General features: G+C 40.4%; 1 protein-coding gene across 1 annotated transcript; it reads right to left on the reverse strand. All coding sequences in view use genetic code 11, as the record gives it.

Annotated features, from left to right (window-relative positions):
- Window positions 1-496: 496 nt before the first annotated feature.
- On the reverse strand, window positions 497-14,081 carry EGR_03537 (hypothetical protein; the record flags this gene model as incomplete). The annotated part of the gene is made up of 10 exons (XM_024492786.1): window positions 497-695; window positions 2,273-2,419; window positions 3,138-3,277; window positions 4,767-4,880; window positions 4,914-4,992; window positions 8,305-8,347; window positions 10,195-10,336; window positions 11,241-11,330; window positions 12,344-12,440; window positions 13,876-14,081. 10 exons carry the CDS (start codon window positions 14,079-14,081, stop codon window positions 497-499), a joined length of 1,257 nt encoding a protein of 418 aa, XP_024352919.1.
- Between the last annotated feature and the right edge of the window lie 12,377 nt (window positions 14,082-26,458).

Genomic DNA, 26,458 nt, shown 5'->3' on the forward strand with positions numbered 1-26,458 from the left:
ACTACTGCGAGCTTGTTTCAGTAGTAAATCCTGGACAACCTTGATATTGGTCCCACAATTTGTACAGCAACTGATTTTTTTTTATCACGTTTTCCTTTTAATAGCTGCTCACAAAATAAACCGTTTAATCTTTTCTTGACTTATGTGTATCACATGCATCGTATCCTTTATACGATTAAAGCTTTTCCAAAGAGGGGAATGGCATTTCTGAATGCACGCATGGTGCATAATAAGACGCCTATACTTAACTAAGAAAATTTGAAGGCAACGACTCACTGCACGGCATTTTTCGGGGTGAAGAGTATCACACAATGCCTTTTTTGAACCAACCAATGAATGCAAGCGATGGTCTAGCTCGTGTCTGGCATGATGACAGCCAAATTCCATCCTCCCTCACATGTAGACTCACCGCTTTAAAAATTTTGCACCACACCTAACCTTAGAGCCACTGTGATGTGAATGAGGTCTCTTTCACTCTAGAAGAACATGGGAAAATCTAGTTTGGATTCGACGCAAGTCCTAATTTGTTCTTCAGGTCATTTAAACCTTGAATAGCTCTGCGCAATGAATTATTGAGGTTTGTGATAGACACTGCGGCTTTTTTGGTTAAATTTTGGAAACACTTTGTGACAGAATAGCTACTTAGCAAATCAGCTAGAAGACATCCCCAAATCCAGCAATTCTTGGTGCATAATCTAGGTTAAAAGGAGCAATACATTTGTGAAGCGAATTGATTCCAAAACTTTTCCTCTTGACAGTTGATTTCGTCTTCATTCGAACATTCAGAGAAACTCTAATGTCCCCTCACTTCATGATTTTTCTAAGGCTTCTAATTCGAAAAGTGGTAAAATATTTTGTGCTTTTTAAATTTCAATACCGTTTAAGAGAGGACGTTTTACAAAATCCTACCTCCTTTGTAGGTTTGTCGCAATACGAGGTATAGCAAAAGCTTATTGCGTAGCGACTGAGGAATGCCATATTCCACTCAGGCGTGTAAAATATGCCTTCTCAAGTAGCTTCAAAGCATAGTCAAGCCCTTGAGTGAAGGTAGGTATAGTATGAGGGTGAAATCGGCTTCACTACTACATTGATGTAATTCGTACTTGCCTTTAAAATTAAGGGGGTTGATGAAGCTGCGCCAAGGGCGTGTAAAGTCTCAGAATGTGGTCGAATCCCCTCTTTGTCCTTCCCAATGCTAACGTCACCCTTCGTATGTATTAACGGAGATTTGCTTGGTCAATCACTGCAGAGGATGCTATCTCAACTGCTTTGTGTTATTACCCTCATCGTTAAGTGCCTTGACCCCTAAAATAACAGCGATTGGGAATCTAATTTGTATTAGTAAAGCATCAGGTTGAAGCCATCAAATAAATGGTTAGGCGAAAAGACAGAATGCGAGTTCAAATATAAACGTGAGTTGGGCGCCATTTGGCAGAAAAATATACACACAGGAAAGAAGAAAGCGATGCAATCATGGGATCCAAGTACAAAGCGATGGTCCGATGGGGTGTATGATACCACGATTGGATGTCCACGAATGAAACCGACGCTGCTGCGATAGAAAGGAAGTTATGCTGGTGCTGGCGATAGTAAATACCTCGCTCCGGGTCGGGTTCGCTTCATGCAACAGACACTCCGTGTAAGTATGGCTTACCTGCATCCTTAGATTACACCATGCGATCCTCAAAGACGCACTCTCTCCGCGCCTGCACATCTTGACAATGGACCATTTACTAATTAGGCATATCACCATCCGTTCCCCTGTTTTTACTACAAATTGACCTTATAACTTCCACAAAATCAGGGGTTATTCCATAAGCGGGAACAATGTGCCGACTGTATTGCCTTCTTGATCGAAAAAAGGATCGCTCACCACCTAGTCACAGCTCAACTCCTACTACCAATCAGGTATTCAAATTACAACAAAGCCATTAGTTTCAAATAGATGCATAAAAAGGGGCTCCTAACTGCATTTTGTATTCCGGAGAGGGTATATTATTAGCCGATGCCCTAGTGCGTTGGTTAGCACAAAACACCGTCAATACATGTGGCACTCGACATTGGTGCTTGAATCTGCATAAAATTTTAAGCTCAACACAGCACGTTGATGAGACAATTTCATGCATATCCGAATTACTACTCCTGACTAATGTATAACAAGGTGTAGGAGGCAGCGAGACACCAACCCTTCACTATCATGTGTGAGTACTTTCAACTTTAAAAAGCCTGCGAACACTCCGCTTTATACCAACACGGAGGACGAAGCTCCTACCCAAGCACAAGACCGGCAGCACTGATGATTTTGTAAATGTTAAAGAGGAAAAATTTTAAAAGTAGATGCGCTCTATGCATTCCAAAGTCAGGGTCTTTTCTTTTGCGTAAGCAGAAGACCCAAGTACAGCACGAAACAAATGCTTGTCTGGCAAGAAATTTAATACCGACATTCTGGCAATTTGAGTTGCGAAAGGTAAGGTAATGGTTGGATCCTCCATTGAATCAAAATATTGTGTAAACCAGATTTCAAATAGAGGCAAATTTACAAAAAGGTGGACTTAATGATGATACGAGTGGCTTAAATGGGAAATACTTAGTGGGTATGGGGCTGCACACGATGGTAGCAACCGTCTTTCACTGTCGGTGACGGACGCGATCATTGTGGGTTTAATTTGGGGTCAAAAAATGCATGTATGGAAGTCCAGCACATCTGCTTCGACACCACCACCATCGGCATCGTTATTGTCCTCAACGCCCTCGGGCATCGTCTCGACACCACCTCACCTCCTTTGTTTCGGCATGTCTGACCTCTCCCATATTTCCAATTTCTTCATGTTTGAAGTCTGGCACCATTCCTCAACCCTTTGTTTCCTCGGCTACCTTTCCGATCTGCCGCCTTGTAAAGGAGAGCTGGGATTTGTGGATTGGCAGTAGATAATGGTGATTCGTAGTAAAATCTGTAGAAGTATTACGGAATTCCACTGACTTCGGAGGATTAATATCCATTACCAACTGTCTGCAACGAAAACACAGAATGCATTGTATTGCAAAGGCGGTCATCATCCTCAACTATTCAATGACGTTCTCCTCCTTTGCCAACAGTGCCTGCAAATGAGATTACTCAAAATCGGGGATCTGCTCACAATTTTAATTTATCACAGCCGTCTTTGCGGTGATTGCGCGGCACTTTCGCTGTTGATTGACTAACAGGTCTAAAAGTAGGAAGTAAGGTGAGTAAATATGGTTTAAAACTACTGCTACTAACGACACATGTATTTAGCATCTTTAAATAAAGAGACGTAAACTGGACCGGAGAGAAGAAGCGGCACAAAGACAACCCGAGTCATGCACAAACAACAAAACATTTGGTCAGCCGTAGAAATTATTCTCCTCTACGACCATAAACGCGGTACCACGTCTTTTCTGATGTCACCTAATTCTACGCATTATGTTTGTGGTGATCGTAAATATGACAATACCAACACGCCAGGACTGCTTAAGTCAGCCTCATTTGTGAGGAAGTTGGTAAGCGTTTCGTTGCATTATACTATTTATTTAAAAAACCCTTTGATTACTGGCCTAATTTGTCATAGTAAAGGAAAGAGAGCAGTGCAGGACCTACTGCTGGCAATATCAAGAAAATGCATTGGCCGAAAACCCGCAGTAGCGCTGCTCCCTTCCAAAGACAGCATCTTTTTTGGTCTCCTGGTCACTGCTGAATAAGGAACAACGGCCAGTGTCCAAAAAGAGAGCAGGGCATTGCCATCATTACATGAGCAGCATCTACCTGCCACAGGATTCGACCTGTTTGAAAGGTTGGATCAGGTGGGACCAAATCGGGCGCAGACAATCTCTCGCTTTTGAAGTGGAAAAAGGCAGAGGAGGTGGAAAGAAAGGGTCATCGCCTCTAAAAGAGCTCGAACGGCGATAACACTTAGGCGAAGATGAGTTGTGGAGACTATGAGAATGCACAAAGACTACTGCAGACCGAACCGGGACTATGGTCTATTTCGACCAGAGGAGACTGCCTTTATTTTTTATCAGATACCTCCTACATCTATGCGCTTTCCCCGATATAAAATTAATAAAAGGAAGGATTTTAGAGAGTATCAGCGCACGAAGATGCCACAAACGCTGGCTACGCTGGTCAGAGCTGAGGAAGATGCGCTCTCCATGATGCTCACAAACGTAACCACGAATAAATTCGTATTTTAAGGGGTTGCAGACACTTTTAGAGCCTACGGTGCTGCAGGCACTTAACAATCACCATTGTGTGGCACTACTGATGTGAAACCGCGTTGTTAACACGTATTCTCGTGAATGCAAATTAAAATCACGGTTTGGCTCCAAAATCATTGCATTTTGTAAAGCACCGATAAAATATCACCGGCCGATTGCCGACCATTTGAGTCTAGCGCTGGCAGGCAGGCTTAGTTTATGGTGGTGGTTAAGAGTCTTATCACACTTCATTACCATTTCAAAAGAACGGCTGAAGAAGTGCCGTCTCATAGGAAACATTAAAAAGCAATGGTAGTGATAACCATTTTTTTCTCCTAGACTGGAATGTCACAGTTCTACTAATGAAAATACAAGTCAGTTTCATCAGAGTTTTTCACTAGTGTGTGATTTTAGGAGCAATCTTACGGTCGATTGCCTTGCCATAAAATTAAGACAATGAAACTTCATTTTTCTCGGCTCACGACCGCAAAGGTTGCAAAAATTAAATCTCTTCCCCATAAACAGATAAATTGACTGGAAGGAAGTTGTCAAACGTTTATAAATACAAAGTGTGGTAATTCTAAACGTTCTAAATATTTAATAAAATCTGGTAAACCACTCTCAGATTTAGACAAAATAACTGTAATACTTACGTTGTTTAAATGTTCCTTTCAGAGAGGAGGCGAAAATAAGAATCAAACCTCGTGACAGTGGAGTCCACGTCCAGCAAGTCTGAGAACGGTTACACGACCACAAGTTTTTAAGAATTGAATTTTTTTTCTAAAAGAGTAGATTGATTGAAAGAAAGTTGTCAAATGTTTATAAATACAGAGTGCGGCAATTCCAAACGTTCTAACAATCTACTAGTACCTAGTGAGCTTCTCTCAGCTTCAGTCAAAATAACTGTAATACTTATGTTGCTTTAGTGTTCCTTTGAGAGAGGAGGTGGGGATACGAATTAAGCCTTGAATCCACGTCCTGCAAGCCTCAGAGTGGTTACGCGTCCACACTCCACCCTCACTGAATCCTGTACTAACTTCCTCCGTTCACTTGCCCCAATAAATGTCTTGAAATCAAACCAACCACGAGCGCAAGGAATATGGAAGAGGAGACCTACGACCCCCGTCCAGCATAATAACCTTATGCCTTGAATAAATGGTGGAAAGGTAAGTCGTTTGTTTTCTCTCTGCTGATTAATCAAGAAGGCATCTTGTACATTCAACCTCTTAGACTAGCATTCAAATAATAGCACTTAAGTAAGGTAAGCTTTAAATAATATGGGTCATTTTTATGAAGAAGTAGGCTTAAATGGTCCAGGATACTTAAAAGAGAAGTAAATATGAAAGTCTACGAAGGTATTTTTTGCCTAAGGCCAGATAATAAGGTGCTAAAGCATTTCCAGAAATTGTGAGCTACACGGATACTCCTACAAGTCAGGTAGAGAATTCAAGAATCGTGCATTTTTCGAATGGATAAATATGAAACCAAAAAATGCCTTCAGACTCATTGTGCTCTCCTAAACAGCCCCCTGAAGATTGGGTCGAACCTGTTTCAGTTTCTCCTTTTAATTAGAGAGTTTGCAGTTTCATTTCAAAGAGGTCGCGCTTCAAATTGAATTTCACTTAATCCTCCTGGAAGAGAGATTGGCACGGGGAATTACCCATAGCCTAAAATAATAATTTAATTTCCATGCAAAAGATTAAAAGAAAGTGATTTGCATGTTTCATCGTAGCAATAGACCTTCGCCACCTGTCATGAAGTATTAGCTTTGAAATTGTGAACTTCATTTGCACACGTGTCAGCCTTGACAACATTACTATACAATTCTAGTCATGACACCTTTGGCGGCACTCCTTAAGTCCTTCCACACGCTTAAAATGGAGCCAATTTCAGGCTCATGCCTTATAACGTCTCTGGAGCTCACTTCGAAGCTACAACGTCCGGGTCCATGCCAATTGCGATTGCGCTTGAATGCGGTTGTAGTTCCTCTGAGAAGTCCTTCACTATGTATATAAAAGGGATAAATAATGAAAGAGGTGAAAACAAACCTACTTAAGCTTACTCAGGACCTCCAGACATGGGGTGTTGTCTTCCTTCAGCTTGGCGCAGAGGAATTGCAATGCTACAGGATCCTCGTTCTGTCGCCTCCTCCACTACTCAAATGACGCAAAATGTCGGTTGGCCATCTGCATTACTTTTCGCGCGGTGTCAAATTCTTCCTTATAGTTCGTTGTCCTTGACACCTTCAAAAGTTAGCGTCTTGTCCTACTAAATAACAAGCCACCACACGCAGTAATTGCAAGAACGTTCCATCGCTGCTAATCCCGTGTCCAGTCCAATTTAGACACCAGTGGCCAAGATGATGGGATAGCTGGAAATTAGACAGGTCGACCCATCCTAGGTATCAAATGGGACTGTCCTTAAATAGTTTAGAAGCGTTGACAAGCCTTTCAACTTTGAAGGTCTTTAAAGCCTAGTTTGAAACTGGGGAAAATGGATAAATTTAAGTGGAGAAAAAATAAAATTTTTTATCATTTATAACGTCAGCAGCTTCTGTTTAGCCAGGAAACATCCCGTATAACTAGCTCACTACACTCCTCGACATTATCTACCGGAAAAAGTTAGTCATCTTCAGTTTGTTGTGCTTTTTGCGCAGTAACTTTTGTGAAAAGTAAACACCGATAAGCGCATGGTGTAACAATGTGTCCGTGATAAAGTAAGATCAGGTTCTTATGTAAGTAAGAAAGATAATCAGAGTTCATTTGGAGGTCACGATAATTTTTAAACATTGCGAAACTACGGAGGATAACTCAAATGGTCAAAGGGAACCCAATGGCTAAGGGAGAAAGTGACCAGCGTGGCGATTCTTAAACCTTTTATAAAAATTCTTATGATTTGAAAAACTCTACTTATTTGGTGACCCAAAACAAGGGTCTTATAAAAAGGGCGTGATATAAATTAGAATTCTTACAAGAATTGGAATGAGTTAGTCTTGGACCATTACTATTAAGATTACGGAGTAAAACATGATTTGTTTAAATGAGTAACTTGGTGTATAATGCTGCACGCCTAGTTTAAAGTGAAGTAAACGAGCAAAAGTAGCAGTCCCGCACCTTTCAGCAGATGACACTACTTAAGACGGCTAAACAAAGTGCGTTGACTTCAAAAGATAGCATCTCGTTCTACCGAATAACACGGCATCACACGCAGTAGTGTCAATGGCATAACATTGCTTCTAATCCCCTGGCCAGTCCGATTCAAGCATTAGTGACCAAGATGATGGACAGCAGAGGCGGTGCTCATTGTTAATAGTGGCGATGAACGAAGTTTCGGATTGATGAAGCCCTCACCTCACAGACACTTTCTGAGGGCTTCAACCACAACAAGAATAGAGATGCCCAGTCACTTAGCATCTCCGCAATTTCGAGCATTGCACGATTCTTTGACGACCATATTAGTTTCGTCCACAGCCCATAGCAGTCATACCAGTCTGATCCTAGGACGGTCAACACATTATTTAACTTTAGGTTGAGGAAGGGAAGCATTTATCTGTGATAGCGGCGGACATACCAATACCAGTGGGGAACAATTGGAGTTTCGACAAGTTAACCCACCCTAGGTATTGAAAAGAACTGTCCTGGGATGGTCTAGACGTACCGACAAACTTATTAGTTTCGAAAGTCTTTAAAGCATAGTTTGTAACTGGAGAAAGTGGATAAGTTTAAGTGGAGATAAGATGAAATTCTTTATCATTTATAAGGTCAGCATTTTCTGTTTAACCGGGAAATACCCCGTATAACTAGTTCCCTCTCCCAAACAAAGTTGGATATCTTCAGTTAGCTGTGCCTTTTGCACAATGACTTCCGTGAAGAGTAAACACCAAAATACGGATGGTGTGACAAAGAGTTCGTTATAAAGTAAGATCAGGTCTGTGTGTAAGTAACAATAATAGCTAGAGTTCACTTGAAGGCTACGACAGTTTTAAAAATTGAAAAACCACAGAAGAGAACTCAAATGGTCAAGGAGAACCCAATGGCCAAGGTGGTAAGTGATCGGGGTGGCGGTTCTCAAACTCTTTAGAAAAAATCTTACAATTTGATAAACTTTACTAATTTGGCAACCAAATGCACGGGTCCTATAAAAAGGCGTGATGTAAAATTAGGATTCTTAAGAAGGATTGCAATGCGCTAGTATTGGACCATAACTACTAAGATCACGAAGTAAAATATGATTTTTTAAATAAACAACTTGATGTACCTGTCACTAAAGAAGTATGATAATGCTGCAGGCCTGGTTTAAAGTCATCAAGCAGGAGTGCCAGTCCGGGGCTTTTCGGCAGATGACACCACTTGAAATGGGTAAGAAGGTGTGGTGGATGGGTTCTACCCGCTACTGCTTGAGGCAAAAACTTTATTTCTCCGATTTCATTAATAAAACACGAGGACGCAAGAATACACTCAAGACATATTCGTGAATGTTGCGGTAGTAGCATTCACTGAAAATTTCAGAAGCTTTAATAAAAATATGCCAGTCTTTTTGGAAGAAGAACTTAGCTTTATGGGTAGACTTTTTGATAGTCTTTAAAGCTTCCTGGATCTTTGATTAAACGTAACAAGTCAAGCATTATGAGCGAGCATTTCGTAAGAGAATTTTAGTGTTCTTCACATTTGTATTATCGAAAAAAGGGTTTAGTTAAACAAATCATGCATAATTTCTTGTGCTAGCGCTTACCATTCAAGGATTAAAGGAGTTTCACCTCCATATTGCGCATATTTTTTCTGTGGCTGACATAACTGAAGTGTGGCTGTTAGTAGACCGACAGATTCACTGACGCCACAGACGCTGGAGCTACGCGCCTTGAAAGTGCGATTTTGAGCATTGTGTCTTCCAAACCCACCACTGCAGTCGCCCAATTCCCCATTCAGTTGAGAAGGCTGTGATAGAGAACAGTGGCAAATTTAATGTTCAGTATGTTTAGGAAGATACGAAGTCACATCGCCTGCAAACTAAATGATCTTCATTTCATCATCCTCGATTCTACCAAGGATAGACGAATCGCGGGTTGGAGGGTGGCAAGGAGGAACGGATGCTGAAGACTTGCTCTTTGAATGGCAGTGTGTTTTAACAAAGGTTTTTACAAGACGGGACACCTACGTGATGTATCTGTGATAGCACGACGCGGTGTCTCTTCCCTTTGAGTAAAACTTCTTTTCCTGATGTAGAAATGTTTTGTGCAGGCACCGAAATTCAGTGGACTCTTTTAAAAAGTGCCTGTGATGAAATATAAATGTCTAGGCAAGTTCCATCTTTACCATTTGTGTCATGGGGTTTCATATCTCTCATGATAGTTAGCTTTTATTTAACCCTTTTAAGAGATTTGTAATAAAGACCTGCACAGGCTCAGGCATTTTGGTAAATTCAAGCAAAGATAACACCTAGGTAGAAAATGCGATTACAAGCTACATTTATTAAAATATAGGGATGAAAACAAGTAATATTTCGTTACTTGGATAAGAGGTGCACGTTATGAAGCATGGCGAATAGAAATTTGCAGTATTTTAGTTAACACATTAATAAAATATTCAAAAAAAGGAAAAATAAATGGCTAGCCTCAAAGAATGCACTTTAATCCAAAGCGCGACCAGAGCCAATGAATACTCTACAAATGCATGAGGATAAGACCATATTCATGCCTCAGCCAGACATCGCGTGTATTCACGATGGCAGGACAAGCATCCGTATTGATGGGCTTAATCTCTTAATTGCTGTAGCTGAGATCCCTGTAGTGACCGCGGACACAGGCAAATCAGCGGTTTTCAACAATGATGCTCTCTTGATCTTCGTTATCAGTTCGAAGGTTGGTGTATTCATTTGGACTGCCGTCGAGATTCGCATCCCCTACTAAGGAAAAGAGTGTCTTACAGATCAACAGAAGTATCATATTACTCCAAGACAAAAGTTATTTCCTAATAACACTTTAACCATCCGCTATGATTAATTGTTGAATTTGTGTCGGAAGTACTTTTTGTATTGCCATACATCTACTTAAATATGATTTCAGTAGAATAGTGAGATTGGTAATTGATTTAATTAAGTGCCAGAAATGAGAGAATTGTAATTTGTGCTGTGATTAATGGATAAAATATGGGATTTGATTTACCAGCTGTTCCAATGAGTGTTGGCTTTCGGTCCTCCTTGGCTATATGCAAATAATTGCATTCACATCCCAGAATTGTTTGGGAAATAAGCGAAGTAACATCATCCAATTTAAACAAATGATCCCATTCAGTGTAATTGCTTGCTTAAAAAAGTGCGAGAATGTTAGCTTCTATCAATGATGCCAAAATTAAAAGAAAAGGCTAAATATTGACGCCAAATTGTTTCTTATTTTGCTCATTTTATTCGACTTGGAAGTCAGTGATACAACTCAACCATTCAGATATTCGTGCCTCTAGGGTGAGCTCTTGATGAAAATGTGCCAGAGAGAAATTGGAAATGGTATGAGTAAACAAAAGACGCAGAGAGCGGTGACATTTTTGGTGTGTGAATGAAAAATTTCTGTAATTGGGACGGGCAGGTGAAGCGGATAGCCTTAGCCATTTCCTCTGCTAACACACAAAGGGGTAAAAGAGAATCAAATATAACCACTTTTTGTCTGCAAAATGCGATACACAGTCGCGCTCATCAACGTGCAACTTTTATGGGGTAATGAATGCAAAACCCTTTTCTCAATTTATTCCCTTTATCACTTCCGACAGTACTTTAATGCCTGAAATCTACAGACCTTTCCTTCATGGACGTATAACTATGCGTATAACTATGCGGGTTCTTTCATCTACAAAATTTGTACCTTCTTTTTACAGCATGTCCTTCGAGCCAGGCTAATAGCTTCCCAGTTCTGCTAGAAAACTCGGAGCATTGCCTTGCAAAACCAGAATATTCGTAGTATGTATCGGATTTGGGCCTTTTTCTATTTTCAGGCAACTGATATTTAGGCCGTTTTTGGTCAGGTATGGGACATTTGTAACACTGAGCTGACAGCGGGAAATTACTGACACGGTCAAGTCTAATTTTTCATAATAACCTTGTCTCAAAGGCGACGAGATACAATAAAATTGCTTCAAAGAGGAAAAAAGCAAACTTTGTCTGTAGTATGAATGCGAAAGATTCTTAACGTATTAAGCCTCCGATTTGACAAGATTTTGCAAAAGTGGATATAAAAGATAAAAAATTCCCTGAAGAAAAACTGTGAGTAGTGAAAAGTCAGAATTCTACTCTCAAACAGACATAAATTCTAAAGGCAATTATGGTAAAGTACAAAAAGAGATTTCCTATTGTTCTGTGAAAACCTGTGAGTGGGAAGCTATAAAAGCAACATGAAGAACAGCTGTGGGGTAATGCACGCGAACGCGATGTCATGGCTGTGGAGGCCGACTGCACGAGTAAAACAAACGTCCACTGTCGCATCAATTAACTAGACAGCAAAGATGGTTGTCCGTTTAATTTCCACTGAGGTGGGAAGACTCTTGATCGCCATGTCAGAGATGCCTCCCACCGAGTTCAGCGGATCAAAATTAATCTGTTGCATAATATCTCCAACTATGTACTACTCAGTGATTGTCCACGTTTGACAATGAAGATATGTTACATAGCAATCATCATTCGTGACAGCCTTTGCCCTAAAACAAACCTTTAGGTAAAATGTTTAATTTGATAAATGTTTAGCAGGGTAAAACTGCAACTCATTCTTCTTGGCCACTTTGTTTGCAGTCAAAAGCTGCTAATTTCACCATGTGGATTAATACAGCTTCTTAAAATCCTGTGAAGTCCGAATCGCCCGTTGGACACTATTCACTAGGCAGATGTCTTAGACAACTCCATAATGGAGGCCTTGCAGCATTTCAAATGTGGCATTTATTTGTGTGCGAATCGCCTCACTAGAGTGATTGTTCTATGCTTACCCGCATCACATAGCGCATCTGGAGTGAGCCTCCACCGATTTACGTTTTCAAGCTAGTTATTTTATTTATGTGAATCTTTATTCAAAAATTGGCGCTACTCGCTGGCATCAATGTGAAGCAGACAAAAGTGATTAGGGAGGTATGGGCCCAAATGGGACTTGATTAATTACTAGGCTGCCAACAGAAACGCCTTGAGTGCGACACCAATATGGTGACTGAATCCCGCGGCCCATTTGGTCAAGAGTACGTCTAAAATAAGGCATATTTCTTCCAAAAAACCAGTGATTTTAGATGTACTCATTGGTACTCTCACAGCCACGGGACACGCTGCAGGCGTTTTGAAGGTGAAACCATGACAAAATAACAATTTGTACAAAGTTGCCGAACATCTAGACCCCACTTCTCCAATCACGAGTAAGTTCAACTGACTGCTACCTCCAATGTGGTAAAAAGGAATGAAGGAAAACGTGTTGAAACGTAAATTTGCTTTCTGCACAAAGGCACGCAGCTGTACCAAATTAATGTTTGTCTAATTCTGAACTGCAAAAGGGAGACTAGATGGTGCATGAAAAGGACGCAGAACGGAGAAGGTGGGGTACACAGCTCAAATTTATGCGTTGTTTCCTCAGTACTGCGAGGCAGTTTGCTCTCGTGCGCCGAATCGCAAAGTACCTGATTGGCTGCGAGATGACCGTCAAGACAGCGAATCGCACTGAAGGCCAAAACGGCATGTGAGAGCTCCGAAGCGATATTTCCATAAATCTTTTGGTTATTAGAGGAGAGCAGATACGCCTGTTCTCCGCTGCAGTGGTGTTTTCACACACCTACTCTAGGCTACTGGCTCTCTTTGTTCAGAGTGGATGCTCATAACCTAATCCATGGTTGCCGAAATGCATTGCAGTTTGTAATGTGGCGAAGAGATTCTTGGGATTCCCGAGGGTCAAGTGCCATGTTTATAGTCTGCAGCCTTGCTTTTACCGTCTTAAGCAGCAGCAGCAGCAGCAGCTTCTGATGGCAAGGCGATGAGAGTTGACTGACATATTTTATCCCTTTAGAAGAAAACAGCCAGAACAGTTTACAGCAACTATGGGGCCAACTAAAGCTGCACTCTACTGTGAGTAAAAAATAAGCTCTGCCATCACTTTATGGACAAAAGTTGAATAACTCTGATGCCATGCAAGAAGTCACACTGCACGGAATTACATTGGAAGGGGGAGAGCAAGGACAGGGACAAGAATCGAGTAGTTATCCTTTGATTTAACGTTATTACGAAGGGACGCTCACTGCAGAAGGTCAGTGAACCTCTTTCACTGCTTCATAACTGCAGCTTGCACAAATAAGTGAGAAAGAAAAGTAGTTTTGAAATGCACGGCAAATACTGGAGACAGTAGAAATGGAAACCACTTCAGTGTGATGTAGAGCAAGACAATTAGCATAAATATTGTTTTTAACAATCTAGATGGTTCTTGTTACCCAAATATTGCCCTGGGGCTACGTTTGCATCATGTTCCTCAACACACTATCAATTCAAGCTCATGCATATTGTGGAGTCTTCAGGAGTGAATTGAATGCTACGCTGACGGCAACAATGGGCAAGCCTTTTAAAATGAATAACAGATCCAGTTACTTCGACTGGATAGCGTGCATATGGCTCATGGAAGTAAGGCAATCGCAGTGGGTGACTGAATATGCAGAGGCTTACAACGCAAGAGCTCTTGGATGACACATATTCTGCCCGAGTATTGCATCATCTTCTTTCGCCTTCAGGAAAGTCTTAAAACATAACATTTCCATGTAATATATCCAAGAAATGTTAGCTTTTACAAAAGCCGAAGCCGGCAATGGAAAAAGCTCATGCGAGTTTCGATAATACAGACTAACTAACAAAAGAACAACTTTTAAATACATCTTATTTATTGAAGTGATTACCTCGTATCTGTGCTGACTCCCTAAAGAGACATAAGTCCAAAAATTCTAACTTTACACGGAAGTCTTGTTTCTAGAATCGGAAAAATTGGCCAAAGACACCTTACTTTCTGCCTAGCTGCTTATCTTTTTCACAGGAGTGTTTGTGGTGTCTTTCGAGAAGTGTGATAAGAGCCGTCTTCCTATTGTCTCACTATTTCTACTTGTATCCAAGGTAAAATTAATGTTAGGCACCTTTAAGATATTTGGAATTGTAGTGAGTAGGATCATCGCATCCATACCTCATGTTTGGACTTTAGCATGCAGGCGACTTCTTCAAAACGATTGCGTCTACAGTGCACCATTCACGCATTACACACAGGCCTCTTAGTTTGACGTGTGAAGTAGTGTGGGTACTGACAGGGTTGGGATAACCAATGGTGCGTCCATTGGCTGAACATCGGAATACAAAAAACCATTTTGATCACAAGTTTGGAAGAAGTGGGGTCAACGAGCAGATCGTGTTTTGAGTTTGCTGTTGTCCCTTAACGCGTGTGAGGGCCGCCTGCTTAGTGGCCTTCCTGCCTCTGCTTTCGCTCGTTCTTCCCAGCTGATAAAAGTGTAGAACTGTTTCACCTTACATAAAATTAGTCCTTTAATGTAATTTGTTCCTGTTACAAACGTTCTAGAAGCATTTCGCTGTTATTTCTTCAGACTAGCTCATTTGAAGCGGAGACAATTGAAGTGTCCTCATACCCACAAAACTCTACTTGTGCTCATGGAGAGGCCCGATCCAGATCTCAGTCCATCATCGCATGAACGCACGCCGACAACATAAATATCTGTAATGCATTTTTGGTCTTGTTTACCCTGTTTGAGATGCCAGTGGTGACCGTGGTCATAGCAAATCAACACTTCACAACACTGACGATACCTTGGTTTTCGTTGCTGGTTTGTAGGTTGGTGTATTCATCTGAATTGGTGACGACTAAAAGGACAAGTGCTTTACAAAATAGTAAAAGTGCTACAATACGTGAAAGCACTAAAATTAATTCTGTAAAGCACTTTGACTTTTTCATTCAAACAATCGTTAATTTCACTTCTTACGCATTTAAAATATTATGATGCCTTTACTTAAATCTGATTTCAGTACATTGGCTGGATAATATGCAACGCTTTGGTTAGTGTCGTAAACCTAGGGATTGTATTTTATGTTGCTAAAAATAGAAAGAAAAAAATTGGAAAAATGATTTGTTGACTGCTCTTATGATTGCTACTGTTAGGCCCTCATTTTGATAACGCACTCCACGAATCAAAACAAGAGTAGTAAGCGGGTTCGGAAACTGAACTGAAAATAAGATGAATTAAAGCATTTAATTCAAATATCCAACTTTATTCTTTTCTGAATGACAAGATTTTCTTTCATTTTTTTTGTGGGAATGCATTTCTTGGTCTCTGGCATTAAAGAAAGCAAATCACCCATTGATCGTCACACGCTTACAAACCAAACAGGTTGTGAAGCTCACTTTAAGTTGGACAGGATACTTTCACCTCCATCTAATAAGTAGCGCCAAAATGTAGTACCAATATTTGATGGATCCTTTGTGGCTGTTCAAGCAGGAATATGGCTGCAAATATATGCTGTGGTTCTGTTTACCTCAGGATAAATGGGATAGCCAAAACTAAGCTTGAAGTTTGTTTGCAGCTGGCGGATACAAGTCAGGAGGGTCAATTTACTAATCAGTAGTGGACGACTTGAGGTGCGCCACCAAAATGAGGTCAAATTTCTTCACCGCTGAAACCCCGTAGTCATTCCAGACGTGCACGTGTATTTGCGTTACTGTAAAAGACTAAAGTGCAAAGGGAAGGTGGATCTACGTGCCCGAAGAGACTGATCGCGTGAGCTTAATGCCTGAAGAATGAGGTATACCAGTTGAACTGCTACTTGGCTTTTAGATGTGGGTAAATATGCAATTCAATGTCAATCTATTTGATCCTAGAGGAAATTGATTTGCTTTCTGTTTTGAATGTCGGATTCGTTTTTCTACAGAAAAGATACTGCGAATTCCTAAAATTCTACACTGCTTTTCAGTGCTTGCAGACTATGTCTCATTACCCCTCGTAATAGTTTATGCACATGTTGTGATCAGTCCAAATTCCACTCATCAAGAGGGCAAGTGGCAATGACATTGAGTGAGTGTAAGAAAATATGTTTGACAGTAAATAGAGTACCTTTTCACCATTAAAGTGAAACCGTATTTCTCAGAATTCTACGCGAAAAGATGATTTTAAATACACTTGTGTGCGGTACAGCATTGAGCCGTTCGGCCACTCATTTAAATCATGTGGATAATTTGGGGGCGGCGTTACGAATGACTGCGCTTGCCAGGCCACATCGCAACAAGCATTTGAGTGAAATCCAACATGTGGGATACCCGATCTTGAATAATCGACGCACAGCCTAAAGTGAAAGGTTCTACGGAAATTCATTTTAATTTTTGAATGTTGGCACATACTGGACAGTAATGCACCGACGATGAAGCCGTACTTAAATTCTTCTTTGTCCAGGCTTTTGGAGAAATAGAACTCAAGGGATGAATATAAATGTAAAGGAGGACTAATTAAAAGTATTTTGGGCAAACTTAAAATTCATGGTTTAACTTGGATTGTACTGAATACGAAATTGAAATTCATATCATGTCATTTCCTGTTGCTAGTAGTGTGGGATCACGGTAAACACGTGGCTGGTAGGGACGAATATCCACACTCTCGCCTATCAAAGTGACACTGACGTTATGAGGTGCCTAGGTGTGGGTTGTCAGTGCTCCCCATCTCTATCTTTCCGGCTAGTGGTAGGCGCATTTTGATCTCTCATCTTCATCCGAACTGCGACGGAGAGGGACCCGAAAAGACAGATGATTCGGTCTTTCGACTAGCACCCGAGAGTGCTTACAGGGAACGCTTACAGTGGGAGAACTGTGCGGCCCGACGACATTTGGTTCAATTATACATTTAGCAAAGTAATCACTTGGATTTTAATTCTGTCTGTATTCTAGCGGCAAATCCTTATCCATGTTGGCCTGACTAGACACGTTAATAACGCTGACTCGGTTTAACGGTGAGCGGAGGGCAGTGAACAGGCAGACAACTGGAGGTAGTCAATTACATTGGCAATAGGTCAAGTGGATGTCAAGCAGCGTGGTCCCTTTAATCTCCACGGTCCGTGCATCCTCCAGGGCGGAATGGTCTATATACGGCCTTTTGGACTATCTTAACGCTAATGATTAGCCACTTTGTACGGCTTTAGGTGTCTCTCGGAATACTGAAGAGGAAAGACGATTTTTGACAAAAAGGTGAAAGTTGAATTTAGCCAAGATGTCTTGTGATGAATTTGTTTAAGCTACGAGTTATTACCTACATTGGGAAGAGATGGTGATCTTTTTCCTGTATAGACAGTCCTCATTTGAATTGAGGCTAACTAAAATAGTAATGATTTGGAGACGAATAGCTAAAATAGAAGAGAACTAGAAGCACAGCCATCCCATAGAATAAATTAACAAAAAAAGGAATTAATGTTTACAGGCCAGCAGACTAGCATTCTGACACAGGAGCACACAAACTTCCCCCTATACTAGCCTGGAAAATAACAAAATTTGCAAATGTTGCCAAAGAGATTATGGGTTTTCTGATAACTAAGGGAGTAAGAAAAGGCTCAGAAATGTAGATGGACATATTAATGGGGGAAGGCGAAAGACGTATCCTTAACCATAGTTAGGAAACTAGTGTGTACTGTCTCATTAAAAAACATTTCTTAGAGTTTATCTGGACAAATTTAAACGTACAGGGGTCGCCATTTTCATGCAATCGGGTGCGATTGCGTGGTTATGAGTATTAATGGATTATTTATAGGCGTGACGCACGTACTGGGACTTGAAATTTTCTTGTTTAATGAATTAGTGGAAACCAAAGGAGATTTAGAGGCTAGCGTGTCTGCATGCCTGCCAAGTAGGAGAGGTCAGTGAGGAGCACTTCGACTTAGAAGGAGGGCTGCTTATTCTTACAAGGCTAGTAGTGCAAAAGCTGAGATGGCAGTTAAGGAGTGTTGCCAAGATTTGGAGAAATATACCAGGGAACTGTAAAATCCGTACAACACCTTTCGATAGAAATAACTGAAATAACGAGCGGCATGAAATAGGGCCAAGTAGTCCCCTGGAAGAGGGGCTGGAGGTGTCAAAAGTAGCAACCCTTTGTCAGCCTATAAGTAAACTTACTGTAAATAGCTGAGCGCCTGCATTTTCCATGTTCAGAGAAGAGAAGTGCGGTTCAGGACTTTTGAAGGGCACGAAAATGGATATGAGAGAAACAAAAGAAGTGAAAAAATCCAAAACGAGTGATTCTTGCTAATCAAAATTGTCCTGGAACGAAATTTACATCTACATACCATAAAAGTTGGTTAAGCGATTTGTCACACAAAGGTTTACACCGTCTGTACACTACCGCCTTTCTGGTGAGTTAAGGTAAATAATTTACGAAGTCTTGCCTGCAAATAAGGAGAAAATAGTCAAGGCTAAAGTAATGCATTGTGCATCGTGTCAGGGATTACAGTCAAAAGTACTAATGAGGTGGAAAGTGGAAGAAATGAGAAAAGAAGCCTACTAAAAAACTCTTAACTCCTTTAGGCGGGTGTGATTAGAGCCCCTTAATTTGTCAAGTGTTTTAAAATATTCAGAGAAATTCGCAAACTTTAGTTGTCTTGTCTGCCAGTGAGTGAAAGGCAGCAGAGTGTAGCATACTTTCTCCTACTCGAATAGCTACCATGGCATTTAACAAGTGGCAATCAGATTAAATCAGCACATCCTACTGGAGGCAATCACTTTCAAATCCATTCCTGATGATCTTTAGTTTTAATTTTGCTTAAAGCTCTCGCCTCCAGAGTTAAATGAACCACTTCACCATCAGATACAGATGTGTTCTTTTAAAAATGTCAGCTGCAACCCCAAAAGCAAGGAAATATAATTGCAACCTGAAATACGTATGTTTCACATTCAGTTTGGTGCCAAAAATTAAACAGCCCTGTTTGCTACGCGGTGTGACACAGCCGGATGAAATTACCTGACACATCACACACGTCACACAAGTGACACGTCGCAAACGCAGTGTCACACCTATCCCACCTACATTCACCTTTTCCATCATTTTCAGTTACCTTTATGAGGAGTTCATTTTAGACATTGAATTCCCCCAGTGTCATTAATCATAGAGCACAACCTGAAATCATCGCGGTGACGTGGGTGAAATCGCCCCACCAAAATATGTTTTTTCTATTTTTCTCGTTTGCATAAATTCACGATAGTAAATTGATAATAAAATAGCAGAAAAGAGGTAGGAAACAAAAGCCTTGAGCCAAAATATGTCATGAATCGTGCATTTGTGCAAGTGACAGGAAGTAAAAAAGACGCAACATCTCCTCATCCAACCGGAGGCTCAGTTTGATAATTAGACCTAGAAATTCGGTGGTGTGACAGTGCAAGTCGTCCATTGTTTGTTGTTCGCAAAGGGAGAAAAGAACTTTATTATTCCTCAGTTGTAAAACCCAATCAGAATCCAAGTGGTCAAAAATACACTTTTCACAATATAGCACCTACATGCCATTTGCGTTAGGGTAGGGCTCCAGTCGATTTCCCACCTCAAAGTGATTTTATGCTTTTCCAAAAGCGAGTCTGAAGAATGACATGATAGACATCAACCACACGGAGCTTTGTTAATCGCCTTGGCTTAAAAGCAAACTTAATGCTTCCTTGTTTCTGTGTCTTCAAACCATTTACAACATTGTGAGTACGCCCACATAATCCATCCGTATCAGTAGGATTTGGCCAACAGGCCAAATCCCAGAAGACGATTAAGAGGTCTTCACATAGCCTACCCCTAAAAGTGGTTTCAAGTAAGAGACGTGGATAAACTGTCAAAAAATGCGATTAACACGGAAAATCCGAATACGCAGAAGGGATTGGAGAATATTCATGGCACCTAACCGATCCATCAGCACCAATGCAGTTAGTCATGGTAAACAAGTCATACTACACGATTAAGCTGCTGTAAAATATCGGTCAGTCATATTAGAACAGAAAGGACATTTCATCAAAGCTAAGCTCCACGCAGACATTGTGGAACAACAAGGAAGTAAACACATTAGAAAACTTAAAAATTTCAGCTTTGATGGTAGGATCAGATGATCATTAATAAAACTAGGCTGGCAGCATCATAATCTGCGTTGACACTGAGGTCTCAGGAATTGCTTTGGATTAAAGGAGCTGGTCCGTTGCATTCCATGAAGACACAGCTTTTAAGTAATGCAATAAAAGGGATGAATTCGAGAATTCTGCATACTTACTGCTTGGAAATGTGCTTATGTTTGGATTTATTCATTTCAGCCGCATTCGTCAAACAGAGAAACACTTTTAAGTGGCACTTCCTGCAACGGAATAGACCTGCGGTAAGGCAAGAGATCAAGTCGGCCATACATCCATACTCGATTTTTAAGACATGCTGCGTATAAGGAATTTAAGTCTTACAGTGAGGAAGTAGCCTACTCCTAACGCCTTCTGTATTCCTTTGAACCCGTTCGCTTATCACGTCAACAGAAGTGATGAACAAGAGCACCATGGATGCTCGCACTATCTTATGGAGAGACAAAGGCATACCGTTTGGTTTAGTCCACCCTGATGTGAACACACAGCGGCTACAAATAAGATCGGTATTATCACTGAAACGCATTTGAAGAGAAACAATGTACTAAGCGGTCGGATAAGGATTTTTGGCCATGCGCTCAAGTATCTCGTCTTTTGAAATAGCACGTCCCAAGTCTTGCAGGCAAACCACATAGCATTAAGTAGTCGCCATTTTAGTGGGTCTTTCAAAGGACACGACTAACAAATTCAGCATTTGCTGACTGACTGGACCTGATTTCGGGCCTTAACCAAGAAGTAATGGGGGCCAATAAAAAGGAGCTCAGTATGAGGAGGGAAGAGGAGTGTACAAGTGGTCTTCAAGTGCCCGGATTCCAGATAACTCCCAAACAAAAAATACGTCATTAAGGTAACTGTCGAGTGATATGGATTAAATGGAGTAATGGGTTAATGTTGAAGAAGGAAATCTATTATCAACAAAAGTCTACCTGATAATTTCATCTCTGTAAACACACTGTTTGGACTGGTAATCGAGACCACTAGAAGTGAATTTCTATTACAAAAACAAGTATTCTAGAAGTAACCTAGAATACACTTAGTAAAATCATTGTAGATTGTTTCAGTCGCAAGTCTTTTTACGCTAGAGAACTTGACTGATCTACCACAAGCAGAAAAAAAGAAGATTTGTTAACTATTTGTGGGCGAGGCTTCCCTTTGGATTGTTCAAAGACTCGCATTTCCACGCGGGACCAATTGCTTCACAGCGAACAAAGGTAGGCTGTGTTGGTGCCATGATTTAAAGCACTCAAGGCAGTTATTTACATTGCGAACATAAAGGCGTTTTGGCTGGCCAGATTGGTTTGCCTCCTGACCCTAAGTAGTAGTAGGGGAAACGGTTTTAAAGATAAGAACCCGTAAAAACAAGTTAGATCCAAACAAATTTGTGATTGTTATTTTTTATTTTAATTTTTTTGACAACAGTTTGTCATCGGCACCTTGACACGTTTGTTACAGCCGCTCTTAATGCAGACAGAGGTGATTGCAATTAAAGACTGAGGGAGATTACACAGATCAACAGAAATTTTCCAAGCACATAGATCGGTGGTAAAAAATTAAAGAATAAATTGTAAAAGGATTCGAAATTTTACACACAGCTCACTTGGTGGTCTCATCTGCCCTCTATTCCATACCTATAATCTCACTCTCCTACATTTTTTCATTAAGCCATACTGTCACTTTTACATAGCAGTCTGATTGTAAATGAAGATTGCATGCAGCACAAATGGACTCCGCAGGTCCCTTCTTCAATTCACAGAATAAGTTTTCAATATCGCTTTTACTAGCTACAGACCGATCTATGCCGCTCGCATCGACTGGCAGTACCATAGTTATTTCCAATGATGTGAAGGGACAGCCCCTTAATCGCCACATTCACTTAAAGCTAGAACATGAGCTGAAAAAGGGAGTCTACCACAATAAAGAACACGTTTCTAGAGCTTTGGAATATCTTGTAGAGGATCTGGCAAATTACTTATTTAAGGACATTTTTTTACTAGGTTCACTATGTACTGTTTAAAAACTAACCAGGGCATCTAACTTATCACTGCAAGTATCGCTTCTTGCAGAATTCCCTAAATCAGAGATGGAGGTATCGGTGTACATTCTTCCAGGCAGAAATCCCAAGGTTTCGCTGATTTTTGTATTTATAAGGTTTTAAAAGTGAAAATCTAGGATTTAGAAGGGATTTTAGCAGCCCATTACAGCCATAACACCGAATCACTTGCTTAACTGTCTAATTCATTATTAGGATAAACAGTGCCCTCTTCTACCTCTTCAAGTTCGGCATGATCCCCACGTATTAATGAGGACTGACGATTAGTAAAATTTAGTCGTGTAAATGTTAACTGCATCTTTGACAATATGCAAAATTTTGGAGGACTTGAGATACAATTAACCACCGCCCGTAGCGAGGTAGTGGTGATTGGTTTTTAAATTATTCTTTTCAACTTTTACAATAAGATAAACAAGGGAGTAGTAGTTGATGTCTTTTGTTAAAATATGAGTGTTTATGAACCGAATAATGTGGCATTTCATTCGTTGTTGCATTGCTATCCACTACCTAGAATCATTTACTTGCATGACTGCTGATTTGCAAATATATATAGTCTTGTTAAAATGTTTTCAAGCATGAAAAGTCAAAGCTAATTTACGAATGCCTTTTGTTCAGCATCGTAGGGATAAAGGCACGTCATTGTCTGCTTTATTATAAATACACAATGCTAGCATTTGAAACAGGAGGAAAAGAAAATGAAGTAAAAAGTCGCACGAAACAATCTCCCTAGCAGAGTTGTTCACGGACCAAAAGAACAAAATAAAAAGCCTATTAACAACAAGCAGCAAAACACAGAAATTTGAAAAGTTCGTAAAAAGGGATATCAGATTTAATCGTTCAGCTGTCAGCAAAAATTAACAAGAGCTTAATTTGTACAATGGCTAAAAATGTGTTCTTAGGGTAACTGTTATCACGATTTGCTTTAGTCCGCAAAAGTACACGTATACATGAGATTTCCAGCCATGGCCATAGCAAAATAGCAAAAACGGCAATTACGAATCAAATATTATTCAAAGTAAATTAAGTGAAATAGGCAGAATACATCTTCTCTTCGGGGAATGCTGGAAGTAAAAAGCGAATGATGTGCATAATTTGTACTATTTTTGCAAACTTTCGGTTGTATAAATGCTGCAATGAAATGAAAGTGAGATTTGTATTGGAGATTTCATAAAACCATAGACACAAACAAACTGAGTGAGACGCCAAAACCTCGAAAGCTGAACAGCCTATGGGGGAATGGCACCTGCTTAGACGTTAGACAGGACATTTCATGAAAAAAATATGAAAAACAATCATCAAATATGGCATTAAGAGGGATTTTTGCAGAAAAATATGCTTTAATAAACACGAAAATTGGCACAAACAGGATTCGCCTCTATGATGACATTAATGGCATTCGGGCTTGGATGTTTATACCACTGCAAGACTTCAAGTGCCATTCACAATGAGAGGTCAAAGTAAATATAACTTTGTTGCTTAGTTAGTACTAACTCAAGAATCCAAAATGGGAAACAGTCATTCATTTGAGGTTGTTTTAGTCCATTTATAGGGCTTAGGTTTCCTCTTTAAGCACAGGATTAATTTAAATTACTACAAAATGTTTTTCTCCATGCACCGGAAAAGCGCAGTATTTGCAGCTCCTTTTCTTAAGGTGCCCGCAAAAAGCACTAGTGAATAAAGCTTTCATTTTGCTGATTTCAAGTACTTGGATGCTGATACAATACGGAGGCTTTGGAGCCGGTGTAAATAGGCAAGCACCCTGGCAAAATCTCAAATAAACAAGAGCATAGTCTTCAACTATTATTTTCGCGCATTCTAAATCTTTCTTAAGGCAGTAATGAACCATACCAATGTGGCATGATATGGCATGTAGCACTGCGAGATTCCCCTGAAGACAAAAGGTGATATAATACCAGGGTAGAATGTGCATAATCAACATACAGCAGGGCCTGGGGCTACTGGCATGGACTAGGAACTAGGGCCACCCGGCACAGGTACAAGAGCTAAGACAACAAGTGGCCTTTTGCCATAACTGAGGGTAAAACAAGCAACATATTACACATTCCCTCTCCTCCTCTCAGCTTCATCCTCAGTGCTCCTCTTAATCAAGGTCCTGTGTCTGTTACCACAACAAAATCAGTGGTGAAATGAAACATCCATGGATCACCCATGCCTGTCACCGAATTTCCATGTAAATGTGGCGATTCTTCACCGCAGCCCCACTTATTCTTCCTGGCGATTCTACTAAACCTGATGTTTCTTTCTAAGTGGAAACTGGATTTGGGGACGAAAAATTGTACTAGATATCGCTAGTGTTCATAGGTGGTCGTGGTAACACTGCCCTGAAAGCAGATTTACGCAAGGAAGGCCGGTATTAGACTCAGTTCTTTGCCCAGCTATATCTATTCGGATTCTATCCAATGAGTGGAGAGATGGTGGAGGTAACGCAAGTTCACTTTGTCAAAATCTTTCTACAGGCACTGCGAGAAATTCCATAACAAACTCTTCCAGTGCATCATATCGGGTGATGGTTCCCCTGTTTAAAGCTTTCCTACAGAACACGGAACTGAGGTAGTTGCCAGAGGTAGACGTCAACTTTAGCCCTTCTGTGTTGTCTTCGCAGATTCTCCCAATTTGCTAAGGTTTATCATCCAGCAGTAAAAACCAAGACAAATGCCCTTTAAGATCGAGTTTACTGTCTGCCGGCACCTATGTAGCTCCCTGAAACTTCCCTGAAGGTGAAAGAATATTGAATTTCAGGACAGAATGCATGGAATCAACATACAGGAGGGGTCGGACCTACCGGCATGACCCAAAGACAAGCTTACAGAGCGAATGCACAAAAGTCAAGACCCAAAGCATCTCTTTATCAAAATCCAGCGCTAAACAACCAAAGCTGTAGGTAAACGCAGCACTTAGATTATTTTTTAAACTTTTTGGTTTAATGTCATAGATACTAAATGCCTGGCGTTTGTACTTTTGCTAGGTAGTAGCTCCCAGTTCTTCTTCGCAATTACAATACATTTCTGTCGCAATATTATGACGCCTTTGGTCTTCGGGAAACGCTTGAGGCACAACGCTAGTGAGGCGAGAGAGGAAGGAATGCCTACGAGGGTTCAAATCGCTCATATGCAGTAGAATGGTACACTTTATAATATGCAACTGATTTACATGTGAATTTATTTAAGGGATCACTTTGATTCCTGCAAGGTGCACCTCCACTCACTAGTTTTCTTAACTGCAGTTCCTTCTATGGCTTGAAGGGGAATTTTTTGAACGCTACTTATCTAAACTAATAGATGCCTCTAAATTCTGTTTTTTACTAAAATTCCAATCTTGTCATGCTTGCCTACAAAACGTCAGTTACGCTTTATCTCCCTGTGATGTACTCATTATTTTGTCAAGAATTATAATTGAGAACAAAGTCAGGTTAGCGTTTGAACATAATTGTCAATCTAGTAGAGAAGTGGCTAGGGTCAAATTTCCTCGACAGCAAATTAAGTGTAAGCAAGTCCATTTGTGATACAAGCTGGAATTAGCACCCTGGAAATTGGATTTTAAAGCCTCCCACCTGACTGGTTATTTGAGGCATATTGGAAACAACCTACTAGGTGAAAATGCTAGTAGTATACGTGCATCTTCCGAATCAGATGACTCCATTGTTTGGTGAAAGGGAAACAAATTTCATCTTCCATTAAACTTATCCAATTAAAGATATCATCTCCCAAAGAATCTACTTGTTCAAAGGATGTAAAAGCAGAGATGAAAGTGAGAAACTCTAAAATCGGAACAGTTATTCACACGTCAATATTTCTGAAAGCAGAATCGTATTAGCAACAATTAAATATTAAAAAAAATTGGAAACATTTAGTCTAAGAAGCTAACAAAGATAAGGGCCCGAAATGGAGAACAATTTCTTTGTTCGCCATTCCGTTTGTTCACGTAGATTTTTTCGCTCCTAAAAAGCAATGGATTAGTAATTTTTTAGTACAAATGCAAAAAAATTTACTTGTGCCGTCCATCCGCGGAACATTTCCCCCTACAGATATCCCTTCATAACTGTAGACTCAAATTGACAAGGT

This window comes from Echinococcus granulosus (genome assembly GCF_000524195.1).
Source record: "Echinococcus granulosus chromosome Unknown EG_S00018, whole genome shotgun sequence".
NCBI lineage: Eukaryota > Metazoa > Platyhelminthes > Cestoda > Cyclophyllidea > Taeniidae > Echinococcus > Echinococcus granulosus.